Here is a 22,951-nt window from a genome sequence, read left to right on the forward strand (position 1 = left end):
TTAAATTATTCATCAGAGATATCGGGTTTTAATAAATTTAAAGATATTGAACGCATTCACTTAAAATTTTGCAAAAGGTTGTTAAATGTTAAAAGCAATACATGTAATGCAATGGTGTATGGTGAATTAGGTAGACACCCACACTATGTAAATAGATATGTTCGTATTGTTAAATATTGGCTTAAAGTTGTAATTAGTGAAAATATTATTATACAAACTGTGTATAAACAAGCGATAAATGATTGTGATAAAGGGTATACAAATTGGGTATCGAATGTAAAAAAGTTGTTAAATGATTATGGATATTCATATATATTTGAACGTGCAAATATGATAAATACAAAGTCGTTTCTGTGTGAATTAAAATGTAGAATTATAGATACATTTAAACAAGAATGGTTTGGAAATATGAATAATAGTTCTGTTTTAGATATGTACAGGATATTCAAAACAACTTTTGAATACGAAACGTATTTAGATTTACTGCCAAAAAGTTTGCGTCCATACCTTGTTAAACTAAGGGCTTCTGCCCACCCTTTGAGAATTCAAACTGGAAGATACACACGTGACCATATTCCTCGTAATGAACGATACTGTCAATGTTGTGATCAAAGGGACATAGAAGATGAATTCCACTTTATGTGTAAATGTCCATGTTTCCGTCAAATAAGGCAAAAATATATAAAACCTGTTTTCTATGTGAATCCTTTAGTTTTTAAGTTCCATTCTTTATTGAACTCAACTTGTAACATTGAAATTATAAATGTGTGTAAATATGTAAAGGAAGCTCTTACCGTAAGATCTTCTATCACAAATAATATTGTCAACGAAAACTAGTTTTTCCTTACTGCCTGTGAAATGATATTAAACTATGTAATATAAATTCGTATTACTTTGTTAATTATACTTTGTTTCAAATTGTAAGATTACATTTTGTTATAACCCATACGTTGTTATATATAGACACATGACAATATTTTGTATTATATTTCATGTATTTAGACGATGTACATTTGTATAAGTCTTAATAAACTGTCTGTTCTGTCTGTTCTGTTTAAAGTAGTTTAGTCATTTAATAAGCATCGCTTGAGTAATTAAAAAAGAACGTTTTGAGTTTTATACAGATGCATCGCATATAATTATTTTCTTTAGCTAGTTATCAATCGGATATTGGAATCGGATTGAAATTAGTTTATGAAACAGGGCGTACTGAGTGTTTAGTCCATTGTTTTTATACATAATCCCATTATATACCATGATCGATGTAAATAAATATAAACGGATGATCAGCTAGTAATAAAACTGTAAAAATGTCGTATAGCATGTTGTATCATTAAACTATGACTGTACGTGGGCATAAATCATTCTTACCCCTATCGAGTACAGAATTTTCATTGTTACCAAGTTAATACATCACTATAAAAATGCATTGAACTATATAAACAATGCTGAAATGAATTATTATTAACAAACAAACATATGAAGTTATCTGGATGTGGAATGCAAACTTGTTCTTTTCTGGTATTTTAAAATAAAATGTCGATAATCAGTATGGGCATTAGTTGCTCGGTACATACATGATCCGTTCGTGCAATGATTGCATCACAATTGTTATTTTTTTATCCGTTCATGTTTGAGTTTAAAGCTTTTGAACACTTAGAATTGACATTTTAATTAAGCACTGGCTCTTGTACGTCATAAAACTAATACACTAGATTTTTTCTAATTAGTAGCTCTCACATTTGCTCTGCTTTATGCCATTGTAAAAGCATTTTACAAGTTTGTGCACACATTGTGCAAAACTTGCAAGCGTAGATGCAGAACATTAGAAGGTCTTTTGGGTGAAGTGGTGTTCGTCAGCAAGTGCTGTACTTTGGTAAGTTTACTAACTGTGCCCTTAAAAAGACAATGGTACGCTTTTTATCATGCCTCTGTTGCAAACATTGACCTTATAAAACAGGGTCGAATAAATTGTCCTATCACCTGTCAACAGGAAGTTGTGTATTCTACGCACGCTGTGACACATAGTTGATTGTAACCTTTCCAATTCACTACACAAGGGTGTAGTATTTTACCAATATCGGCTGCTATCGTAATTGACCAGTCGCCAAATTATCGATCGCTCCGCCCACATAGTCACGTGGTCTAGTTAATAGAAAACTCCGACAAGCAGATCGCAATTATAGCGGATTACGTGAGGGAAATTCTATATTTGTAATGATTTATTATGCTCTTTTCTATAAAATAAATTATTAAAGCCGCACACTAACCTAAACTGCTTTGTAAAACGTTAATACAATCATAAAAACTTTAGAGAGAAATGGCGTAATCAAAATAAATGAGTTAACGGCAGACTGACTATCAGAAACGTTTCTTATACATATTATATAGGGAGGTGATGAAAAATCCGTTGTAAAAATGAGCATTTATTTCATATTGATTTTGAACTTGTTTTCAACCGTCTGACAGTGAACCCGGTGGCTATTCATATATAATTTTGAAAATATTTTTATTAAATGCAAATGACATATCCATATCATGATGGTTTTTTTGTTTATTAAAAATGTTTAGATCTTTGTTTTATTGTGTTATTTTTAAAAAGACACCGAATTGTTTTATTAGGATATAAATTAAATTTTGATTGTAACCATAATTTAATACAGGCCTAATTTCGTGGTTTCAATAACTGATATGCATTTTATTTCATTTATGTTTAATGCGAACCTGTTACATTTCACTATCAAAAAATGAAATGTTGGTATTACGGTGCTGTTCACAAACATTCGAATTGAATACATTTAGCATATTATGCATTTGCTTATTTATAACAAGATGGCCCTTATATGTTAATTGCAATTTTCTCCCCGTATCAATATATGTTGTATTAGAAATGTTGTTGTTGTATTATAAGCCGTACATTTTACACTTGAAGTCGCTTTAAGCTGGCTAAGCCGCGTTGAAATCACCTTTGTGTTGTTTTTACTTTAGTTAAAACAATATTTAAGTTAACAATTTATAATGATTTCCCTTGTTTATGATCCACAGAAAATAAATATATAATTAGAAATCATTTAAGTAATTAAATAGTTTTCTTTTCTTGTGTACAGTACCTAACAATGCCTTAATGTTCCTTCATTCTGAGATCCACGCAACATACTGTTATTTATTAATCATCGACAATTACGCTGAGATTAATAAGCACGTGTGGCAATTATTATGTTGTCCAAACTGCTTAATAATATTGTGCATCAAACGGTATAACACGTTTTATAGAACACACACCTGGTATGGTTAAATTATTTATTGTGTTTGTTTTCTCATTACTCATTCATATGTTCAAAAAATGAAGATAAAATAATAATAAATAGTAGACCAAGAGAAAAATATCACATTCTCGATTCATTTTTCTTATCATATTTTCAATAGGAAAGTATTAAAAGGGACAGTTTAAAGTAGATTTATTTTGAACGTGACACAATCGGTAGTTATTCGGTCGTCTGGAATGTTGTTTACATGTGGGCGTCTCGACAAGAATAATTATATGTGTCAACCCCGGTGAGGGGGGGGGAGTAACTTCCTATATACGGGTATATAGGGGTGTGCCGATTTTATGGGGGTGTTTTTCGACTAAAATTATAGATATGGGTATGCTTTTGAGCATCTAAGTATAGATATGGGTATTGAAATCAGAAATTTGCTTGTATATAAATGCATATATATTTGAAAGTATCAGCATCAAAATGGGTATGATAAATGTAATTTTTGTATATAAATGGGTATCAAAAAGTAAATTTCAGTAGCGGGAAAGATATAATAGCAAATTCAATAAGTATACTGTTTTGATATGAAATAGATTAAAATTCTAGTATGAAATGTGTCCACTTTATCAAATTATAGTATTTAAATGAGTTCAGTTTATAAAACTTCTTGTATTGAAATGGGTCCAGTTTATCAATGGTATCGTATACAAATGGGTATGCTTTTTCAAAAATCTTGTATCAAAATGGATCTTCTTTATCAGAGTTCCGAGAGTTCCGGTATAAAATGGGTCACATTTCGGAAGTCTCAGCGGGACACCCCTACCCTAAAATTTCGGAAGAAGTTACCCCCCCCCCCCCCCCACGGGGTGTCAACGGCATAGAGCAGGATAAATCGAATGCATGGTTGGTGCCGAGATGGAGAAAGTTTATCCGGTTTGGCCCGAAAAAGAAAAATAGGGCTCGCTAAAGTTCGCCCTATTTTCTTTTTCTAATTCTCACCGGATAAACTTTCTCCTTCTCGGCACCAACCATGTCTTCTCTATACAACGAGATATACTATACTTATAATCATACATAAGTTGTGGTCAATACTACAGGGGAAATACCGGTAATTTGTTTTCTGCTGAGTTAAGTCCATTTGCCAACGGAACTGTATTTTACTCGATGCCACACATACTGACTTTCAGGTTTATTGTGTAAGCATTATTTAAAGACGAATAATTACAAGGTAATATTAATCCAACAATTCTTATTCCACGCTTTGGCTGTACAGTACTTTACTTTCATTTAAAACGACAGATAAAATAACATCGGTAAAAGTTAACAAGAGCACATCTTAACGGGTGCCACGCTCGGCTGCGAAAACTTCTCTAAAATTTTTTTTAGAGGTCACAGTGACCTTGACGTTTGACCTAGTGACCCAAAATGGGTGTGGCGTGTAGAAATCATCATGGTGCATCTACATATGAAGTTTCAAAGTTGTAGGTGGAAGTACTGTGATGTTAGAGGCAAAGTTAAAGTTTTATATTAGAGGCCACAGTGACCTTGACCTTTGACCTAGTGACCCAAAAATGGGTGTGGCGTGTAGAACTCATCAAGTTGCATGTACATATGAAGTTTCAAAGTTGTAGGTGGAAGCACTATTATGTTAGAGGCAAAGTTTAAGTTTTATATTAGAGGTCACAGTTACCTTGACCGTTGACCTAGTGACCCAAAAATGGGTGTGGCATGTAGAACTCAACTAAGTGCATGTACATATGAAGTTTCAAAGTTGTAGGTGGGAGCACAATGATGTTAGAGGCAAATTTAAAGTTTTATATAAGAGGTCACAGTGACCTTGACCTTTGACCTAGTGATCCAAAAATGTGTGTGACGTGTAGAATTCATCAAGGTGCATGTACATATGAAGTTTCAAAGTTGTAGGTGGAAGCACTTTAATTTTAGAGCCAATGTAAAGGTTTTAGCACGACGCCCGGACGGCGGACGTCGGACGACGAAGAGGCTATGGCAATACCTCGGAGTTTTTTTCCGAAAACAGCCGAGCTAAAAATGATGAGATGTTTTGAAAAAAAGCGATGACATCAACGTATGTGCAATAACATTTTTATTCTATTTTTAAATAATTCAGAACATGTAAAGTTGTGAGCAAATTGTGGATTTTAAGGACAGGAGTCTCATAAGTTACATATATACAGTGTAAAACGTGAACAATAAAACATACTGATACAAAACATTGAACTTTCAAGCAAGAAGCAACTTCACGAAGGTATTTAATAATGAATATATCATTGGCATCCTATTCGACGTTTATTCGGAATTCAAACATAATGTAGTAACACATATTGACGAAACAAATAAACTGGTATATATTATTTTCTTTCCCAAAGCGTTCACGTCAAGTTGTGCCATTATATTCAGAAGACTTGAATATGAATATTTTGTCTAATAATGTCAAGATTAATACTTGAGGTTTCATTAACTCAAACAAAAAAAGGTGCGCCATTATTGACCGAAGCGAAGACGTCATAAAGCAAGGTTTCTCAGAGCGATGTTTATACATTTGCAAACATTTCAGAGGATGCAAACAATGAAGAAACTAAAAATGTTTCAAACATTATTGCGGAAACATATAATAATTGTATCAATTAAACTAGAACTTGTTTGAAGCATGTTGATGAATAAAGTGATGACGTCATAAACGCCATGCATTATTCTTCAAAGAACACTTTAGAACACACGAACTTTGAAACCAGTTGCTCTTTGCCAATAATAACATTCTCATACACAAAAACTGGTTTACAACATTTTCTTGAACGAAGTTATGACGTCATAGTAGCATTGCTGGGGCGCGTCCAATGCCCAAATGAAGTCGAGATGTTCCCATCCACTAATCAACTTCTTCGACACAAGAGTGGGTGTTGCTGCTATCAATCTTGTGACGTCAGTGGGGCCAACCAACCAATCGTTTGTGCCGTGATATATCGCGATGGGAACTTTGATCTTACTCATGTCATACACAGGCGGGGTTTTCTGTGACAAACGAGATAACAACATATAAACATGAAGGCCTACGGGGGGAATAATATTACAAATGTAGTTTGATACAAGAATGAGCTTACATAGTAATGAACACGAAATACTACATGGACGGGAATACAACTTTGAACTAAATCTACGTTTCAATTTTTGCTTAATGTTATTTTTGTTCAGGGTTATTCTAAGACATATGAACTGTTAAAGCGGAAAACAGAGCATTTAACAATGTAAAAAGATATTACCGTTTTGAACATAGATTAGGATTTTTAATTTTTCCTTTTATTGAAAAATCCTTAAATGCCTACCCTAATTGTTATTACGGTGTAGTAAACTTAAATTAAAACAATATTTTCCACGCCAGTGCAATGCAGCAGAATACCACTAAAGCCAATACGAATTAATTTGGCGTACGTATAAGTCTGCGCATGCGCATACCTACCTGGTGATAGATTTTCATGTTCTCCGCTGGCCCATAATCGTACATCTGAAAGTTGGGGTTCTCCACCATCTGAAATGTGAGTTGGAATTACACACATGGTTTATGGAATAATATAAAGGTACACAATAAGGTTTAATATATAACTGTGTTATTTGGCAAGTACGACCGACCGACTGTTCGTCCATATGTCAACCACGCCTTTAAAGTTGTCGTTGCTATTCTTTGTTTATAACTTATTTAAATATCCCAAATTTTTCTATTCTTTCTAACCGTGAAAGGTTTAGCAACAAATCCTAACCATCTTCACCACATAGCGAGTCATTTGTATCGCTGTATATGTCAATCCGTTTAACATGAACAATACAACGTGGAACACGCTTTAAATTTTGAACACCGCTTTAAATTTTGAAATCCGCAAATTGGAGGTGCAACATCAAGCGACGTTATTTACATGCCAATGCACAATCTCGGGACAGAATGCACAGCTGTGTAAAAAGCATTGCATGACACATTTGGAATTCAATTGACATCAAGGAATATGTACTAAAGCAATCACACAATAAGCGTGTAAATGAATATTCAATTTATTCCTTCGTTCTTAAATAGAGCATTTATACAGAAAATTGTACATATGTGCATATATAGTGTATATGAAATCAAAATAACCACTGCATACGCACTTAGAATTTCAACAGAGCCATTCACTATGAATGCTACTATTATGAAATGCGTTGAAAACAATCACGGATATAATATTATTACCTGAGCAAAATGCAGCAGGTTCTGGATCGAAGTTCCAGCAGGGTGAGTACCCATATAGACTGGCACACGCGACTTAAAATAAGGAATGAAAATCCCACAAATTAGTAAATCTTATTTGAAAATAAAATACAATTTAATTTAATTCAAATCCAAAATATTATGGATCGAATTGCCCGCACAAATGGGATAATCACATGATACTTAAGATGGTGATGTCTTTGCAAAGATAGGTATTTTTCTCCGTTTTAAACCCTTTATAACTTTTATTATTTTTATAATGCCGTTCAATTTCTAGCAATATCAGCAACAAAGTCATCAGAGTTTATTCCGTGTTAATAACCGCTCTTTATCTCGACTTTACTCGCTACGAAATTTCTTAGCGGGGTCACAATTTTACAGTAAAGTCAAGACGTTAAGCGAAATAAACGCTAATCACTGTCCTTCTGATAGGGCTGGAAAGTGAGCGGCATTAAAAAAATTGATAAAAGTAAGAAAAGGTTTAAAACGGCGAAAAACACCTGCCTCGGAATCGACGTCGCCATTTTGACTATCACGTGATTATCCCATCTGTGCCTGCAGGGTTGATGCCAACACAGTCTTGTACTCGGAACAGTCAGCACTGAAGGGAAAGATAAATGTCAAGAAAGTTAATAACACGTTTGTTAAACGTGATGAAGTTAATTCTGACCCATGGATTTGATGTTAACTTCACAAAACAGATTGCTATTTTCAATCTTTCTATGAGAGTTTCGCTAGATACGCACTATAGGGTTTTGACATTTGGAACTTGTAAAAATAGTTTCATAATGTTTTTTTCATTAGCATCAATAAACAACAAGCTTTATATGTAATGAGTCTCAAAAGAAATTCTACGGTCACCTACTATGTTCATTTGTTCCACGTCAAAGCCACTGACGACAAAGAGCAGGTTCTCGCAGAACAATTCCGGGATGATCGCCTGATTGCACACGTAGGTGGCGAGGTAGTCGTACACTTCGCTGTGCGGTAGCAACTCGCCGTGCGTCAGTAGTTCTCCAATTGGCTGTAAGAGAGAGAAACGTGAAAAAGTGAACAAATGCACCAAGCGTCAGTAGTTCTCATCTGGGCTGTAATTGACAAATGTAAAAAAGCTCGCTATGCGCCAACGGCTTTCCGGTGGGTAGTAAGTTTAAAAAACTATGGCGAAAACTCGTAAAAAATCGACGTTCGCGACTGGACTGTATGACAGAAAAATGTGAAAATGTGAAACGACACGCCGTGCATCAAAAGCTCTTCAATTGGCCGTTAGTTTCGAAAGTGAGAATCAAAGCGCTGATAGAGGAACACGAGCTGTCATCATAGGATGACTTATGCTCCCTATAAACGCTTGATAGAAGTTATGAGCTTTTTTCGAAACCTAAACGCAGATTTCGAAACCTAAATGCGGACCCCAAGTTCAAGGTCAAGGTCACAGGGGTCAAAATTTTTGTGCGTATGGAAAGGCACATGCACATGCATGTCAAATATGAAATTGCTATCTTAAGCGACATAGAAGTTATGAGCATTTTTCGAAACCTAAGCGCAAAGTGTGACGGACAGACGGACGGACAGTCCGATCACTATATGCCCTCTTTCGGGAGCATACAAAAGATTTAAAAGTTAACAGAATTTATAAAAAGATAAACTAGAGAGCGGACACCATACAAAATCCTTGAAATGCACTAAGTGACCCCGTGACCTAGATTTTGACCCGGCATGACCCATATTCTAACTTGACCTAGATATTGTTTTGATACAACTCCTGACCAAGTTTGGTAAAGATCAGATGAGAACTACTTCAATTAGAGAGCGGACATCATGCTAAATCCTTGAAATGCACTAAGTGACCCCCTGACCTAGTTTTTAACCGGCATGACCCATATTCAAACTTGACCTAGATGTTGTATAGATACAACTTCTGACCAAGTTTGGTAAAGATCGGATGAAAACTATTTGAATTAGAGACACGAAAAGTGTGACAGACTGACCAACTGACAGACTGACAGACAGACTGACAGACTGACAGACAGACTGACAGACAGACTGACAGACAGACTGACAGACTGACGGACAGTGCGAAAACTATATACCCCCTTTTCTTCGAAAGGGGGCATAAAAAACTGTTGTCCAGAAATAAACGAACGTATAAAGCGAATTGTGAGGCATTTACGTTTCAATCCATCTCTTTGAATGTTTTATTTTATAAAAGGAACTTCAAAATCACAATGATTTTGATTCTACGTCAGAGATACTTAATTTGCATCGTAATTGTGTAGACCTCCTTCCGCGTCACAAAAAGGTGATTACTTGTGAGTTATAAGGGTCATTTACACCGATTTCTAAAGTGAAAGTAAATCCCCAGAAATGAGGGAAAAAAGGAAGGGAATAGGCTACTGTATCGGTACCAAACTGACCATAAATCCATGAAGAATACAAAACGGAATATCAAAGACATTCAATTGAGTCTCGCTCTAGGAAAACGGGACTTAATGCATGTTTGTAAATTGTCGTCCCAGATAAACATGTGCAGTTCAAAGGCATAGGCTAATCAGGAACGACACTTTACGCTTTAAAATTTATAATATTTTTCGTTTAAAGGGATCTTTCCACGCTTTGGTAAATTGACAAAATTGAAAAAAGTTGTTTCAGATTCGCACATTTTCGTTTTAGTTATGATATTTGTGAGGAAACAGTAATACTGAACATTTACCATGGTCTAATATAGTCATCATATGCATCTTTTGACGATTTTAAAACCTAAAAATTATAAAGCGTTGCAACGCGAAACGATTGAATAATTTGGAGAGTTCTGTTTTTGTCGTTAAATTTTGTGAAACTACGAAGATTGCTTATATAAGGTATAAAATACGTCAAGCATGTGTACTCGGCGGAATAGCTCAGTAGGCTAAAGCGTTTTTACTTCAGGACTCTGGCAGGACTCCAGGGGTCACTGGTTCGAGACCTGCTCCGGGCATTGTTCTTTTCCTTTTTTTAATTTTATTCTTGATTTTTTACTGGAGCTTTTACGATCCAATGTTTACATTTATCAATATAAAGCATTTAATGAATAAGTTAAAAAATGCCAAAATCTGTGAAAAGGCCCCTTTAAAGGAAGTCAATAGTAAACGAGAATCCAGTTGATGCGGAAAGTGTCGTCCCTGATAAGCCTGTCCGGACTGCACATGCTAATCTGTTACACAACTATACGAACATGCATTAAGCCCCATTTCCACAGACCGATGCAAGAATAAACGTTTCTACGCTCTTATGCACACTTACGCCTAAACCCTTAGAGAATGGCGCGAGGTACTTGATAGGACTCGTCATCGTGTTCACATACACGGCGGGGGCAAGGGCGACGAACAGCTTCACCTTGGTGGCGTATGATGGGTCATGTGACATAAGCGCGTACATGATGGCGCCCCCTTGCGAGTGACCGCCATAAAATAGGCTGCTGGCGCCGGTGATAGCTAGTATCCGGTCAATGGCGGCCGGGAGGTCCTGTTGCGCCATCTGGTCCCAGCTTAGACACATTAAGAACATGTCAGTATTTTTATGAGATTAATAAATACATGCGAATGAAATAATTGCATAACCAGTTGTTAATAGTGGTTTGAACGCTGTTTTGACAACATATTCATTAAGCTATTACTTATAACTTTCTTAAAATTGGTATCTGATAATCCAATAAATTATTCGATTCCTCTTTAAATGTTGTTTTCAGCATTAGCTTTCCACATGTTATCATAACTAGGGATTTCATTTCGAATATAAGGAAGGGGGTATAAGCAAAGAAATAGTGTCTCACTTTGTTTATCTGGGAGTTTATACGGGTGTTATAGCCGTTAAAGGACATTTATAAATATATTGCCTAAGAAAATTGACACGTAATTGCGCCTCGCAATTAACCTTTTCCCACACACACACAGAAAACTACCTATTGCGATTCATTCATATTACCAATCGTTGTAATTGCTTTATCTGTACATGAACTACAGGATTACCGTCTCAGAATTTAGTTACACAAATGTTAAGCAATTAAATGGTCGTGGTTCTCGAGTCCGTTCAGAACAAAAAACGAAAACGAAAGCATACATATTATCTACGGGAAGTAATCCAAATCAATTAGGATAGTATTGCAATAAATTTGAATTACAGCAATGTGTTTCGGGAAATATATTTTATCTTTAAAAAATAAAAAGGTATTTAGGATAAAAAATGAACATACTAATCAATTATCGTTTTTAAAAGGTTTTACTCTTTCCAGTTGTTCAAAGCTGCATATAATGTATACAATTTATATTGGTATTTGTGGCTATCGGGATAGTACGTTGCTCAGGACGGTCGTAAGTTCGGACATTTAAATCGAATATTCAAATATAATTTCAGTATTCGTTTCCAATACTTCAATTCAAGTACCTGAACTGCCAGAATGCCTTGTCCGTAGTATTCAGCGTCTTGTGGCGGCGTCCGTACGTGTTCCCGCGGCTGTTGCCCAGCCACACGTCGAAGCCGGCGTCCGCCAGCATAAAACCGAGGCTGTCATTGGCGAAATTGTTCACCCAGCAGGATGAAATCGAAAGCAAACCGTGCCAAAGAAGCACTACCGGACGAACGGCTTCTACAAATTAGAAACGTTAAATTTAATACAAAATAAAAATGTTTCCCGAGGGTGAGGATCGACGGCCTGTGGCAAGTCAAGCGACAAAGTTCAGTTTTTGCGGATTTCTGGAATTCCCCATCCTAAAGACAGGAAATTTAATTGTTAACGTTTGAACGTATACAGTCGATTGGTGTATAACGGATTTTAGTGAGTAGCGGATAGGTTAAACTTTTTTGCAAAATACATTCATTTATGTTAAGATATATAGTTTTCTATTAATTGAATACAAAAAGCCTATCATTGTTAAGTCGATTCATGTTTTTGTTGATGTGTGTCAATGTTTACAACTGTTTCTATTTTCGAAAGCAAAACAAGGTCACGTTATGTACGCACCGTTTTTGTGACGACAGGAAAAGTGCAGACGAATGGTTTCTTGAATTTTGCAGATTTTGTTTGGTAAACATAATGTTCATTGATGTAATATTTGAGTATTATGTGTCCTTTACAAAAGTAAGAATGCTCAGAAACGAAATTGATACGTACCATATAAAATAAGCATGAAAGCTGCAACTCGGGATTTAGTGAATAACGGACATGTGATGACCCATATTCAGGAATGTGGGGATTGTCTCAAAATAAATATAAACTCAATTGAAGTTGTCCATGTGGTAAGCGTGTGGCTATATTATTAATAAGAAAAAACACCATTTTTAATGAAAAACAATCTAATTAGAACGAAAAATCGATTTCTCTGAAAACATATTTTCCGCTATCAAATCTATATATAGATTCAACTAAAAATGACCCGAATATAGGGTGCATCGCTTTGAACAGCAATTACTTCATCAATTGTGCAGCGATTTCCATGAATTTGGTCATATTAAACGCAAAAATGAATTTCCTTTCTGAAATGTACATATATTTCAATTATTTTTTACAAATGCTGTATCAAATTTCAAGAAATAACACGATACACATGTAATCCGATAAAGACCTAAGCGATCCGGTAATGGCTGAATCAGTGTACCATGAAATTCGCGCTGTAAACAAATAATATTTTTCGGAAATTTAAAACTGCTGGCATGTTTCAATAGGAAAGACATGTGTCTTTCGAGATTTAATGGTTTAATTACCGAATGCATGATGTATTAATTGAAATTAGACTCGGAGTGCTTAGCTATCCGCTATACACCAATCGACTGTACATATTTCTTCGAGAGTAAAAGAGTGACGTAGAAAAATCTGAAAAAAAATTTTGGTTGTGTTATGGTGTCCCGTTAATGCCAGAACAAATATAATTAACAATGAATGGATTTACGTCTTACACAGATAACACATTAACTGTTGGAATTAAGTAAAGTATCGGACAAATGTGATTTGCTAGAAACAATCGTCCACATGCAAGTTAATTATTTTAACAATTCAATATAGGAAGTTAATTGTTACGATTTTATAAGATTTAACAAGATCGTATGACACTTCACGTGATCAGGCGTGATTTACTGAGCTTTGTCGATACTAATATTGACATGGCGACATCTGGTTAGATTTGACGAGATATTAATAACGGAAGCGTATATGGTACAGCCCAATAACATGGTCATGCCGGATTAATTTATATTGACTTACTGTGAAAAAAAAACATGTTATGTCGACATAGTGTTTTAGCTTTTTCCCACTTAAGTTTGCTCGCCATAACGACATTAAGTTAAAGTCTCGAAGTAAATCGTTCCGGCTTTTCCCGAAAAAATAATTGGTCGACATGATCTAAGTCGACAAATCAACATAATTTTTGGCGTCATGCTCTTGTGAAAATGACTTTCCATCATAGTTTTAGTCGACACGATGAGTAATCTTTACGCCATGACACCTTTTTCATATCATGCCGTAATAGAATGTTGACATCATCACAGCATCAGGGTGTACCATATACGCCTCCATAATTAATATAAAAGACGAGATGTAATTAGATTGACGAGGTTTAAATGTTCATAATATTCATATTAGATGATATTTGAAAAGATTTCAACTGACATCAAGATATCTAATGATAAGTGACGAGATTTTAACTGACACCACAATATCTAATGGGATTTGATGGGATTTGGGCTGACATTACGAGATATTACAAGATATGGCAACATGTTATTGACTACACACAATGCCTACTTGATGGCTTATCAGCCCGACCCCCGGGGATCCTCTGCACGGTGAGGATGTACCCGTCACTGGTGACCACGTCATACTCCTTTACGGGGTACCCCTTGCTCGCGATCAGACCGCTCTACAAATGACATAACTTGTAACATTTTTTATTTCCAAAAGCAAATCATGACATTATGACACATTTTGCCCATTAATACATAAAAGAACAATGGTAAGACCAATAGTTCTACAACATTTTGGAAGGTCTTTGGCTTGGGAAAGTATTAGCATATTAAATATTAACATAGAAACGAAGTAAGAATATTGTTGTATTTGGAAACAAGTCAATGCAATGTAGCCCAATAATGAACGGTGACTTTTAACTGTTCTTCAAAGCTTTGTCTGATCAGTTCTGGTGGTAAAAGGTCTTATGAAGAACAGAAAACTAGATAAAGTGACCAATTATGAATTATTTTAAACTAATATTTTTAAAACTTTCCGTAAAGAACTAAACAATTGCGTTCACTATCTACTACCAGCAGTGATTGTTTTTCTTAGAACACTATCCACTACCAGCAGTGTTTTGTTTTTGTCTAAGAACACTATCTGCAACCAGCAGTGATTTGTTTTTGTCTTTGAGCACTACCACCAGTGATTTGTTTTTGTCTAAGAACACTATCTGCAACCAACAGTGATTTGTTTTGTCTTTGAGCACTACCACCAGTGATTTGTTTTTTTCTAAGATCACTATCTATTACCAGCAATACTTCTTTTTATCGACATTGCTGATTAACCTAGCTTTTCACCTTAGCTGACCTTTGTTAGCGTCCTATGAATTGGCATATAAAATTTCACGTCGGTAGGCCAGAAACTTATTGAAATAGAAAACGTTCAATCTACAAACAGTTATCTCATTTACATTAATAGGTTATTAAATAAACTTTCTACTTTTGTGAAGTATAGGGTATGAAAACGGATACTTCAGTGTGTTTTGCAACGATGTTTACTGCGTGTTCAAAATGAAACAATTGTATCTCTAATAAAAAGGCTTATGAGATGGAACAGTTTACCACTTAACTCTTGACATCAAAACAGTTTGTGTGTGGCCCGTAATCTTTTAAAGATTGTCAGCGCCACAGCGTTTGTATTTACAGGCAATTTAGTAATTACTAACGTGTTGCACTCAGTGCAGTTGTATATTTTAGATCATATAAGGATTGTTGTAACGTATCCTGATATTCGTTTTGAACAAAATATTTTGTATTTCTGGTCAGAATTGTTGTTTATTGTTTATTTACTGTTTCATTAATTGACCAATGAACATGTAAAAGTAAAACGCTTTAAATAAGCCGTCGTTCCAGCAGTGGAATCGTAGCCTGACTTTAATGTATTGCTTTCCATCCCGCAAGGTATCAAAATCAGTTCGCTGTCAAAAACTCGTTATATATACGCGATTGCGTTAAATTCTATTGCATTTTAATTCTATTTTGACCAGAAATATCTTAAATGAAGATATTCGGCAATATTATTATGGCAGAAAATAAAAGGCATTTGATACCTTAAATCTCATTTGCTATAAATCTTTATCTGTCATCAACATCAACCGAAAACTAGGCTGTTTATCTTTTTAAAGATATTTTTTGTTTTGCTTAACGCATTTGCTACGATACGTCCATGTCAGGTGAATAAAGAATGCGATATATTTAGGTCGAATATTAAACCTTTACACTAATTGAATAACATTTGGATTATTTCATACAACGGAAAGTTTATATGTAATCAATAGGATTATATTGCGATTGGTTTAATAAAGGGACATCACTTATCTTTGACAACAGAATAAATAAACTGGATTTTTCTTTCTTATACGGTAATTGGAAGCTATGTACAGTGTTTTTTATCTTTAAGTTTAAATACTTGGCCTGGATAACAGGAGATAAAAATTAAACTAGAAAATATAACCAGATTTGTTTAAAACCCAACTTCAAGAAACCTTTATCTTTGACATAAAATATGTGTATATGCATGCAACTAATGTGTTGACACTACATGGATATCAAACAATGGATTTCCCACTTACTATTCGTTTCATAAAGAGATGAATAGCAACTAACCAATTGTGCAACTACATCCTTTTTTTAAATCAAAATTATATTATACAATTTACATCTTTTCTAAAGAACTGTTAAGGAACCCAACGATTTTGATACACTTGCAGAAGATATGAATTAATCTGTCATATGGTTGTGCAATGCGATGTGTAACACAAACAACCCCTTTGCAATTTCATGAGGCATTCTGGATCTATAATTTTCTGTCATTACAATAGCAAAAAACATATTCATCTCATTAAAATCGCATCCTTTTTATATTGCGGTTTGATTACAGGTAAGCTAATCATAGTGCACTTTCGGTATATTGCAAAGAACGGAATCTAACACGACACTTACCGTGTTATATTTTTCATCGGGATCGACGGGTCCTGTCTGGCGTTTTGGGAAGAAAAATCCTGCGACCTGATGGTGCAGAAATGTTGCTGCGAATAACAACAGTAACAGCGTTCCTCTCATGGTGTGTGTGATAGTTTTTCCTCTCTTAATGTCTCCAACTTTCGGCCTTGGTTGGTTTAAGTACCCTCTTATCAGAACTCCAGCCCAATGTGGCGGTCAGCATTATCTGAAAGTATCTTATTTAGAACATGCCATTAATTTATCGAACCAGCGTTTACTAAATATGTCGATTCGTGTTTTTATGTCACACTTTAACACATCTACGTGCAGAAAGTAGCTCAGCAAGAAGGACTCCGGTTAAATGAGGTGATCTTTCATTGTAAAATGTTAAATTCATTCAATTTGAGCTTCGCTATAAGAAAATGGGGCTTAATGCATACGCGTTAATTGTCGACCAAGATTGGCCCGTAATAGGAGACGACACTTCACAATTTCTCACATAAACTGGATTTTCGCTAAAAAGACTTCCTTTAAAAAAAACATGAAAAACGGAAAGAAACGTTCCTGAGTAGCCTTTGAGGATTGCAAAAGCTAAACTGAGATGACACCTCACGCAAATGCATTAAGACACATTTTTTTTTAAATTCTAGGCCCAATTATATTATAATGTGTAATTATAACGTATTATATATAAAGCTCAGTATTCAGTTAGACTGGGTTTGCCATTCCGACTCATCTCAAGACCGCGACAGTTGTACAAGGAAGTATGCATTGATTGTTATAGATGAAACAAGAAGCCTGTTTGTCTTCCTTTACAGTTTACTAAAATGTGTATAGAACCAGCTACAGCAAATTTAGCAACATATATAATGATTTAAATGTATCGCTTAATTCACACCCAATGTCAAAACAACCGTAAAGTAATAACAACACAGAATAGGAATACAAAAAAGGTTGCATAACATGAAGCCAACTGAAAGTGTTTAGTACAAATTTTAATGGAATTAAATATGAGGTAGTACAGACTTTATACGAGTAGCACTAACCTTTATTCGTATGACTATCAAACACTAATGCCATCAATAACATAACATCCAAATCAACACAGCAACATAATGTTTACCTCTGTTTACATGCATTAAACTCCCTTTTATCAGAGCGCGGCTTATATATTTATTTTTGTATATATGAAACAGGAAGCCGGATAGTCTTCCTTTAAATTTCATAAAGTTTTAGCCTTTTCCTTCACTTAAATGTGTATAGATTCTGGTTTAAAACATACAAAATGTATCGCTAAATTCACACCCAATGTCAAGACAACCGTTAAGTAATAAAATACAATAAGCTAATACGTTGATGATGGTTACACATGCAGCCAACTGAAACAGTTTTAGTGCACAATTTAATGCAATAAATATTATGAAGCCAACTGAAAGAGTTTCTGGTGCAAAAATTAATTGAATTAAATATAATGAAGTACAGACTTTACAAGACTAGCTCATACCTTTATTCGTATGACTATCACCCCACTAATACCACCAATAACATAACATCCAAATCTGCCCAGCAACATACTATTTACCTCTGTTTACTAAAATGCATAAAACGAGTGTCCTTTAAAACAGTGTTTTTATTTTTGTAATTCATACATTTTTTAAATGCATATTTTGTTCCTGACCACTTTCGCACGACCACACCGGATTATCACGACAAACCGTGAAACAAACATAACACGCATGTATACACAAGTACATGTTTTGCGAGAGATTTATTTTTAGACCTTACGATTGCGTTAAAGTCAATGGAGGTTATTGACCTCAACGCACTCAGGATTTCGTAGATAGTCGTTGTTTCACGATTGATGTTACCGTGAAACATCGACTATCTGTGGAATCTTCCGTAAAATAGTTCTGCCGTTGCAGTGTCAATCATAGGCGCTCGATGTCAATGTTTATAATTATATTTATTATTTTTTTTATTTATTTTTTTTTATTTTGTTTTTAGTTACCCGTTGTATATTATAATGCATACACATACTAAATCAATACAAATCTTCCGACAAAACGTCTGCTTAAAAAAAGTTCGACTATGTACATAGAAATTGACAGTCTGCACAAGCTTATTAGTGACGACATTTACCACCTAAACTGGATATTTGCTAAGAAGAGACTTTCTCTACACGAAAAATATCATAAAAGCGGGAAGTGTCGTCTGTAATTAATCTGGGACTACACTTTACGCACATTCATTAAACCCCCTTTTCACAGACCACGGCCCATATGTTTTAGTTAAAACATGTATTTTGGTTTCAATGATATATTTGGCTTGTATTCATTCTCATTAAAAAAAAACTTTTTCTAGAACCAAAGGAAAGTAACAAATTAACCAATGATGGATTCATCACCCCGCCTCACCATTAACCCCTACCCTAATGGGATCCGGGTCCTTTGGATAGTCGGTTTATGTTTGTTAAAACTTGGTATTTACTAGAAAGAAAAAGTACGCTCATATTGATTATATATTTTTTAAATATTTTTTTCATATGCAAATAAAATTAATATGAACTTTTTTCTTTTTTTATACTTTATCGTTTGATATAAAACATATATATATATATATATATATATATATATATATATATATATATATATATATATATATATATATATATATATATATATATATATATATATATATATATATATATATATATATATACAAGAGGCTTGTTCACAGACTGAAATTTTTATTATGACTGTATTGCCATAAATGCACAATTGTAGTTTTTATTATAACAGTAATGACTTAAATGCATAATTTTAGTTGTTTTTATGACTGTGTTGCATTAAATGCACAAAGTGCAACACACTCATCATTCTTGTATCTTTTTTCGATTAGTATACTTGAAACAAAATAATTTTTTGGCGTAGCCGCATATTCCAAGGTTTTGACAAAATTAAACTTTATCAACAACAAATAACATGTCGAAGAAATTTTCCGTCGGAGGATCCGAAATTATACAGTACTATTACCTACAAATATCAAATAATCTATGTAGTAATGCAAGCCTATGTTTTGCAACGATGAAAGTCGAATATTTAGCGCAACACTATCGAATCTAGCAAAGAAATAATGAGCGGATAAAACAGTTCTGTGCTCAACTCTGCAAATCAATAAATTGTGTGCGTATCCCTCTATATTTGCTGGAGTGTGCTTACTTTACGAATTTGTTTTTTACATTGAACATTTATTTTCATATTCGATCATGCGCACTTATATTCATTAAAGGGGCCGTCCAACAGATTTTGGCATGTATTGAAGCTTGTCATTAAATGCTTTAAATGCTTTATTTTGATAAATTTAAACATTTTAACTATAAATCTCCAGTAAAAAAATACAAGAATGCAATTTAAAACAAGATGTGTTTGTGAAACACAATGTCCCCCTATATGACGTTTGACCTTGAAGGATGACCTTGACCTTGACCTTTCACCACTCAAAATGTGCAGCTCCATGAGATACACATGCATGCCAAATATCAAGTTGCTATCTTCAATATTGCAAAAGTATTCATAAAATAAGCGATTTGGGCCACATATATTTGACCTCTCACCTTGAAGAATGACCTTGACCTTTCACCACTCAAAATGTGCAGCTCCATGAGATACACATGCATGCCAAATATCAAGTTGCTATCTTCAATATTGCAAAAGTATTCATAAAATGAGCGATTTTGGCCAAATATATTTGACCTCTGACCTTGAAGGATGACCTTGACCTTGACCTTTCACCTCTCAAAATGTGCAGCTCCATGCGATACACATGCATGCCAAATATCAAGTTTCTATATTCAATATAGCAAAAATTATTGCAAAATTTTAAAGTTGGCGCAAACAGACCAACCAACCAACAGACCAACCAACCAACCAACCAACCAACCAACCAACAGACAGGGCAAAAACAATATGTCCCCCACTAGACATAAAAAGGAAAAAAAGTAACACTCAACAGGGTTCGAACCACTGATCCTGGATTCCTGGAGTTAAACGCGTCCTGCTTAGACCACTCGACCATCCACGCTCACATACTGAGTGGATGTATTGTTGAGCTATATAAGCAATCCTCGTAGTTTCCAAAAATATCGAATCGCGTCGATTCGACGCTTTATCTGTTGGACGGCCCCTTTCAATTTCATAATATTAGCATTTGTCTCGATTTACTTATATAAGTCTAAGCTCTGGTCTAGTCCAAATTATTGACGCTCTCAAATATTAAGCTACTTTTTATAATATTTGCAGCGTACAAAGGGAAAAAGACCAAATTAATGGTGGGAATTTTTCGTTCTTTGTCTATATTGTTGCGCAAGGATTTTGTGCGCAACATTCAAGCCCCGATATAAGACACTTATTATCAACGGATTGCAATAATATTTACATACCTGTGTAGATAATTCATTTCTCGATAATGTTCCGTAGAAATTATGTAATGACACTTTGAATTTTGCACGCCTGATCAATTTAAATCCAACCACTATTCAATTTTTCAATATCTCTCGATTCGCTCGCTGTGTAGATATAAATCGATAACACGACCTCTATGTAAAGCATCTGGTTTAAAGTGGGAGAATAAACAGCCTAAAATACAGTTTGAGTTCGTCTGTTGTGGTTCAGAGCGTTACATAGTAAACCGATGTTATACTTTTCTGGATTAATTTAGCATTGTTTTTTTTTCCAAATTGACAATTAAAAAGTTCTGAAATAAATTACATCTTTTATTTTTATACTGTACACAAATAATTTTGATACAGATCGTACAGTATACCGTCCTCCTATGTAACGTAGGATGTAAGTAAATAAAACAACACAGACAGGGGTGCGAAAAAGACATGCATAAAAACTTGCTGAAACTTAAAACAGTGAATAGAAACTTCACCATATCTATTTTGAACATATGCTTATTAAATCGACAAAGATTAGCATTCTACATCTAGTTAGGTAAAAGTCGGTGTTAAAAGCTCATGTTAAATAAAATTACGCGTACACGTTACCGTAATGCCTTCTTCTGATTGGTTCATATTCAAATCAGTTTCATGACATGGCTACAGGTCAGTGATTGGTTTGCGATTTAAGCAGAAGTTTAACTGAAGAATGTATGCCTTTCCAACTTCAATTCGACGATATTTGAGGTAAAAATGGACTTCTGAACTAAAACTGAATGAGTTGGTAATGCAATTTTGCAATTTTACGCAAATCGATGAAAATTTAAACTTTCTGGTTTCCAACACATTTTTGACTTTTTTCGATAAGACGTTCCAAAGAATTTGCCCATATAAAAAGTATCTCTAAATTCTTTGCGCGTCTTATAAATAAGACTAAGCTCTGGTCCAGCGAAAATAGAAACAAATAAAGTGTATAACTAAATTCACACCAACGTACCTGCACATAATACTCGAGAGAGGGTGTTGCAGTATAACTAGATAGATAGATACGTCTTATAAATAAGTCAACCGTCAAGTCATATAAATAAAATAAAGTAATACAGTAATGACGGTATCACTGTTCACATGAAGCAAACTAAAAATTATTTTGTGCACAATTTAAAAGAATAAATAAATATGTTCAGACTAAGTCAATTAATGCTTACCTTTATTTTATAACTATCACTCCCAAAAAAAACACCAATAATTGCACAGAATCTCCACAGCAACATAATATTTACCTGTGTTTACTACAAAGCATTCAAAGAGTCTCCTTAACAAAACAGCAGAAGTGTTTAATCAACAATAAATTAAATATTTTTTCAGCAAATACTTCTGAACAGTTTGAACGAAAACCTTAGATCCGAATTAACTGTATAACAAACACAAAACAAGCATGTATACACAAGTTCATGTTTCGCGATATATCTATTTTTAGCGCTTACGAGTTACGGTCAGTATTGGCGATTTGGCGAGGTTAAAGATCATGGTTACATTTCACTAAATCAATGTGTATTGACGTTTGTTCAATTTCTCGTCTGGTATAGGCCATTATAGAAATCACAACCAAGGTTTTTACCCCCCCCCCCCTCACCCGCCCATAAAGGCGGAGGGATATAGAAAAGGCGTCCTCCGTCTGTCTGTCAGTCCGTCCGTCTGTCATATATATCAATGGGGAGAAGTGCTATGCACAAGAACCATAACCTTACGCTTTTCTTTAATGCGCGTTATTTACCTTTGTTATTGTAGGATGTATTTTTA

General features: G+C 34.6%; 1 protein-coding gene across 6 annotated transcripts; it reads right to left on the reverse strand.

Moving 5' to 3' along the window:
* Positions 1–5,349: 5,349 nt before the first annotated feature.
* On the reverse strand, positions 5,350–21,292 carry LOC127859183 (gastric triacylglycerol lipase-like). Of its 6 annotated transcripts, none has more exons than XM_052396521.1 (9): positions 21,152–21,292; positions 16,714–16,939; positions 14,288–14,402; positions 11,935–12,136; positions 10,795–11,038; positions 8,381–8,539; positions 7,498–7,569; positions 6,736–6,804; positions 5,350–6,290 (listed from the first exon to the last, which is right to left on the reverse strand). In XM_052396521.1, the coding sequence occupies exons 2-9, from the start codon at positions 16,831–16,833 to the stop codon at positions 6,057–6,059; spliced, it is 1,215 nt and encodes a 404-aa protein (XP_052252481.1). In that variant the 5' UTR covers positions 16,834–16,939; positions 21,152–21,292; the 3' UTR covers positions 5,350–6,056. The 6 variants fall into 6 exon arrangements, with proteins under 6 accessions (XP_052252481.1, XP_052252478.1, XP_052252477.1 ...); XM_052396518.1 differs by lacking the exon at positions 21,152–21,292 and adding an exon at positions 18,296–18,508 and having other exon boundaries at positions 16,714–16,949; XM_052396517.1 differs by lacking the exon at positions 21,152–21,292 and adding an exon at positions 18,296–18,507.
* Between the last annotated feature and the right edge of the window lie 1,659 nt (positions 21,293–22,951).

This window comes from Dreissena polymorpha, chromosome 1 (assembly GCF_020536995.1).
Source record: "Dreissena polymorpha isolate Duluth1 chromosome 1, UMN_Dpol_1.0, whole genome shotgun sequence".
Lineage (NCBI taxonomy): Eukaryota > Metazoa > Mollusca > Bivalvia > Myida > Dreissenidae > Dreissena > Dreissena polymorpha.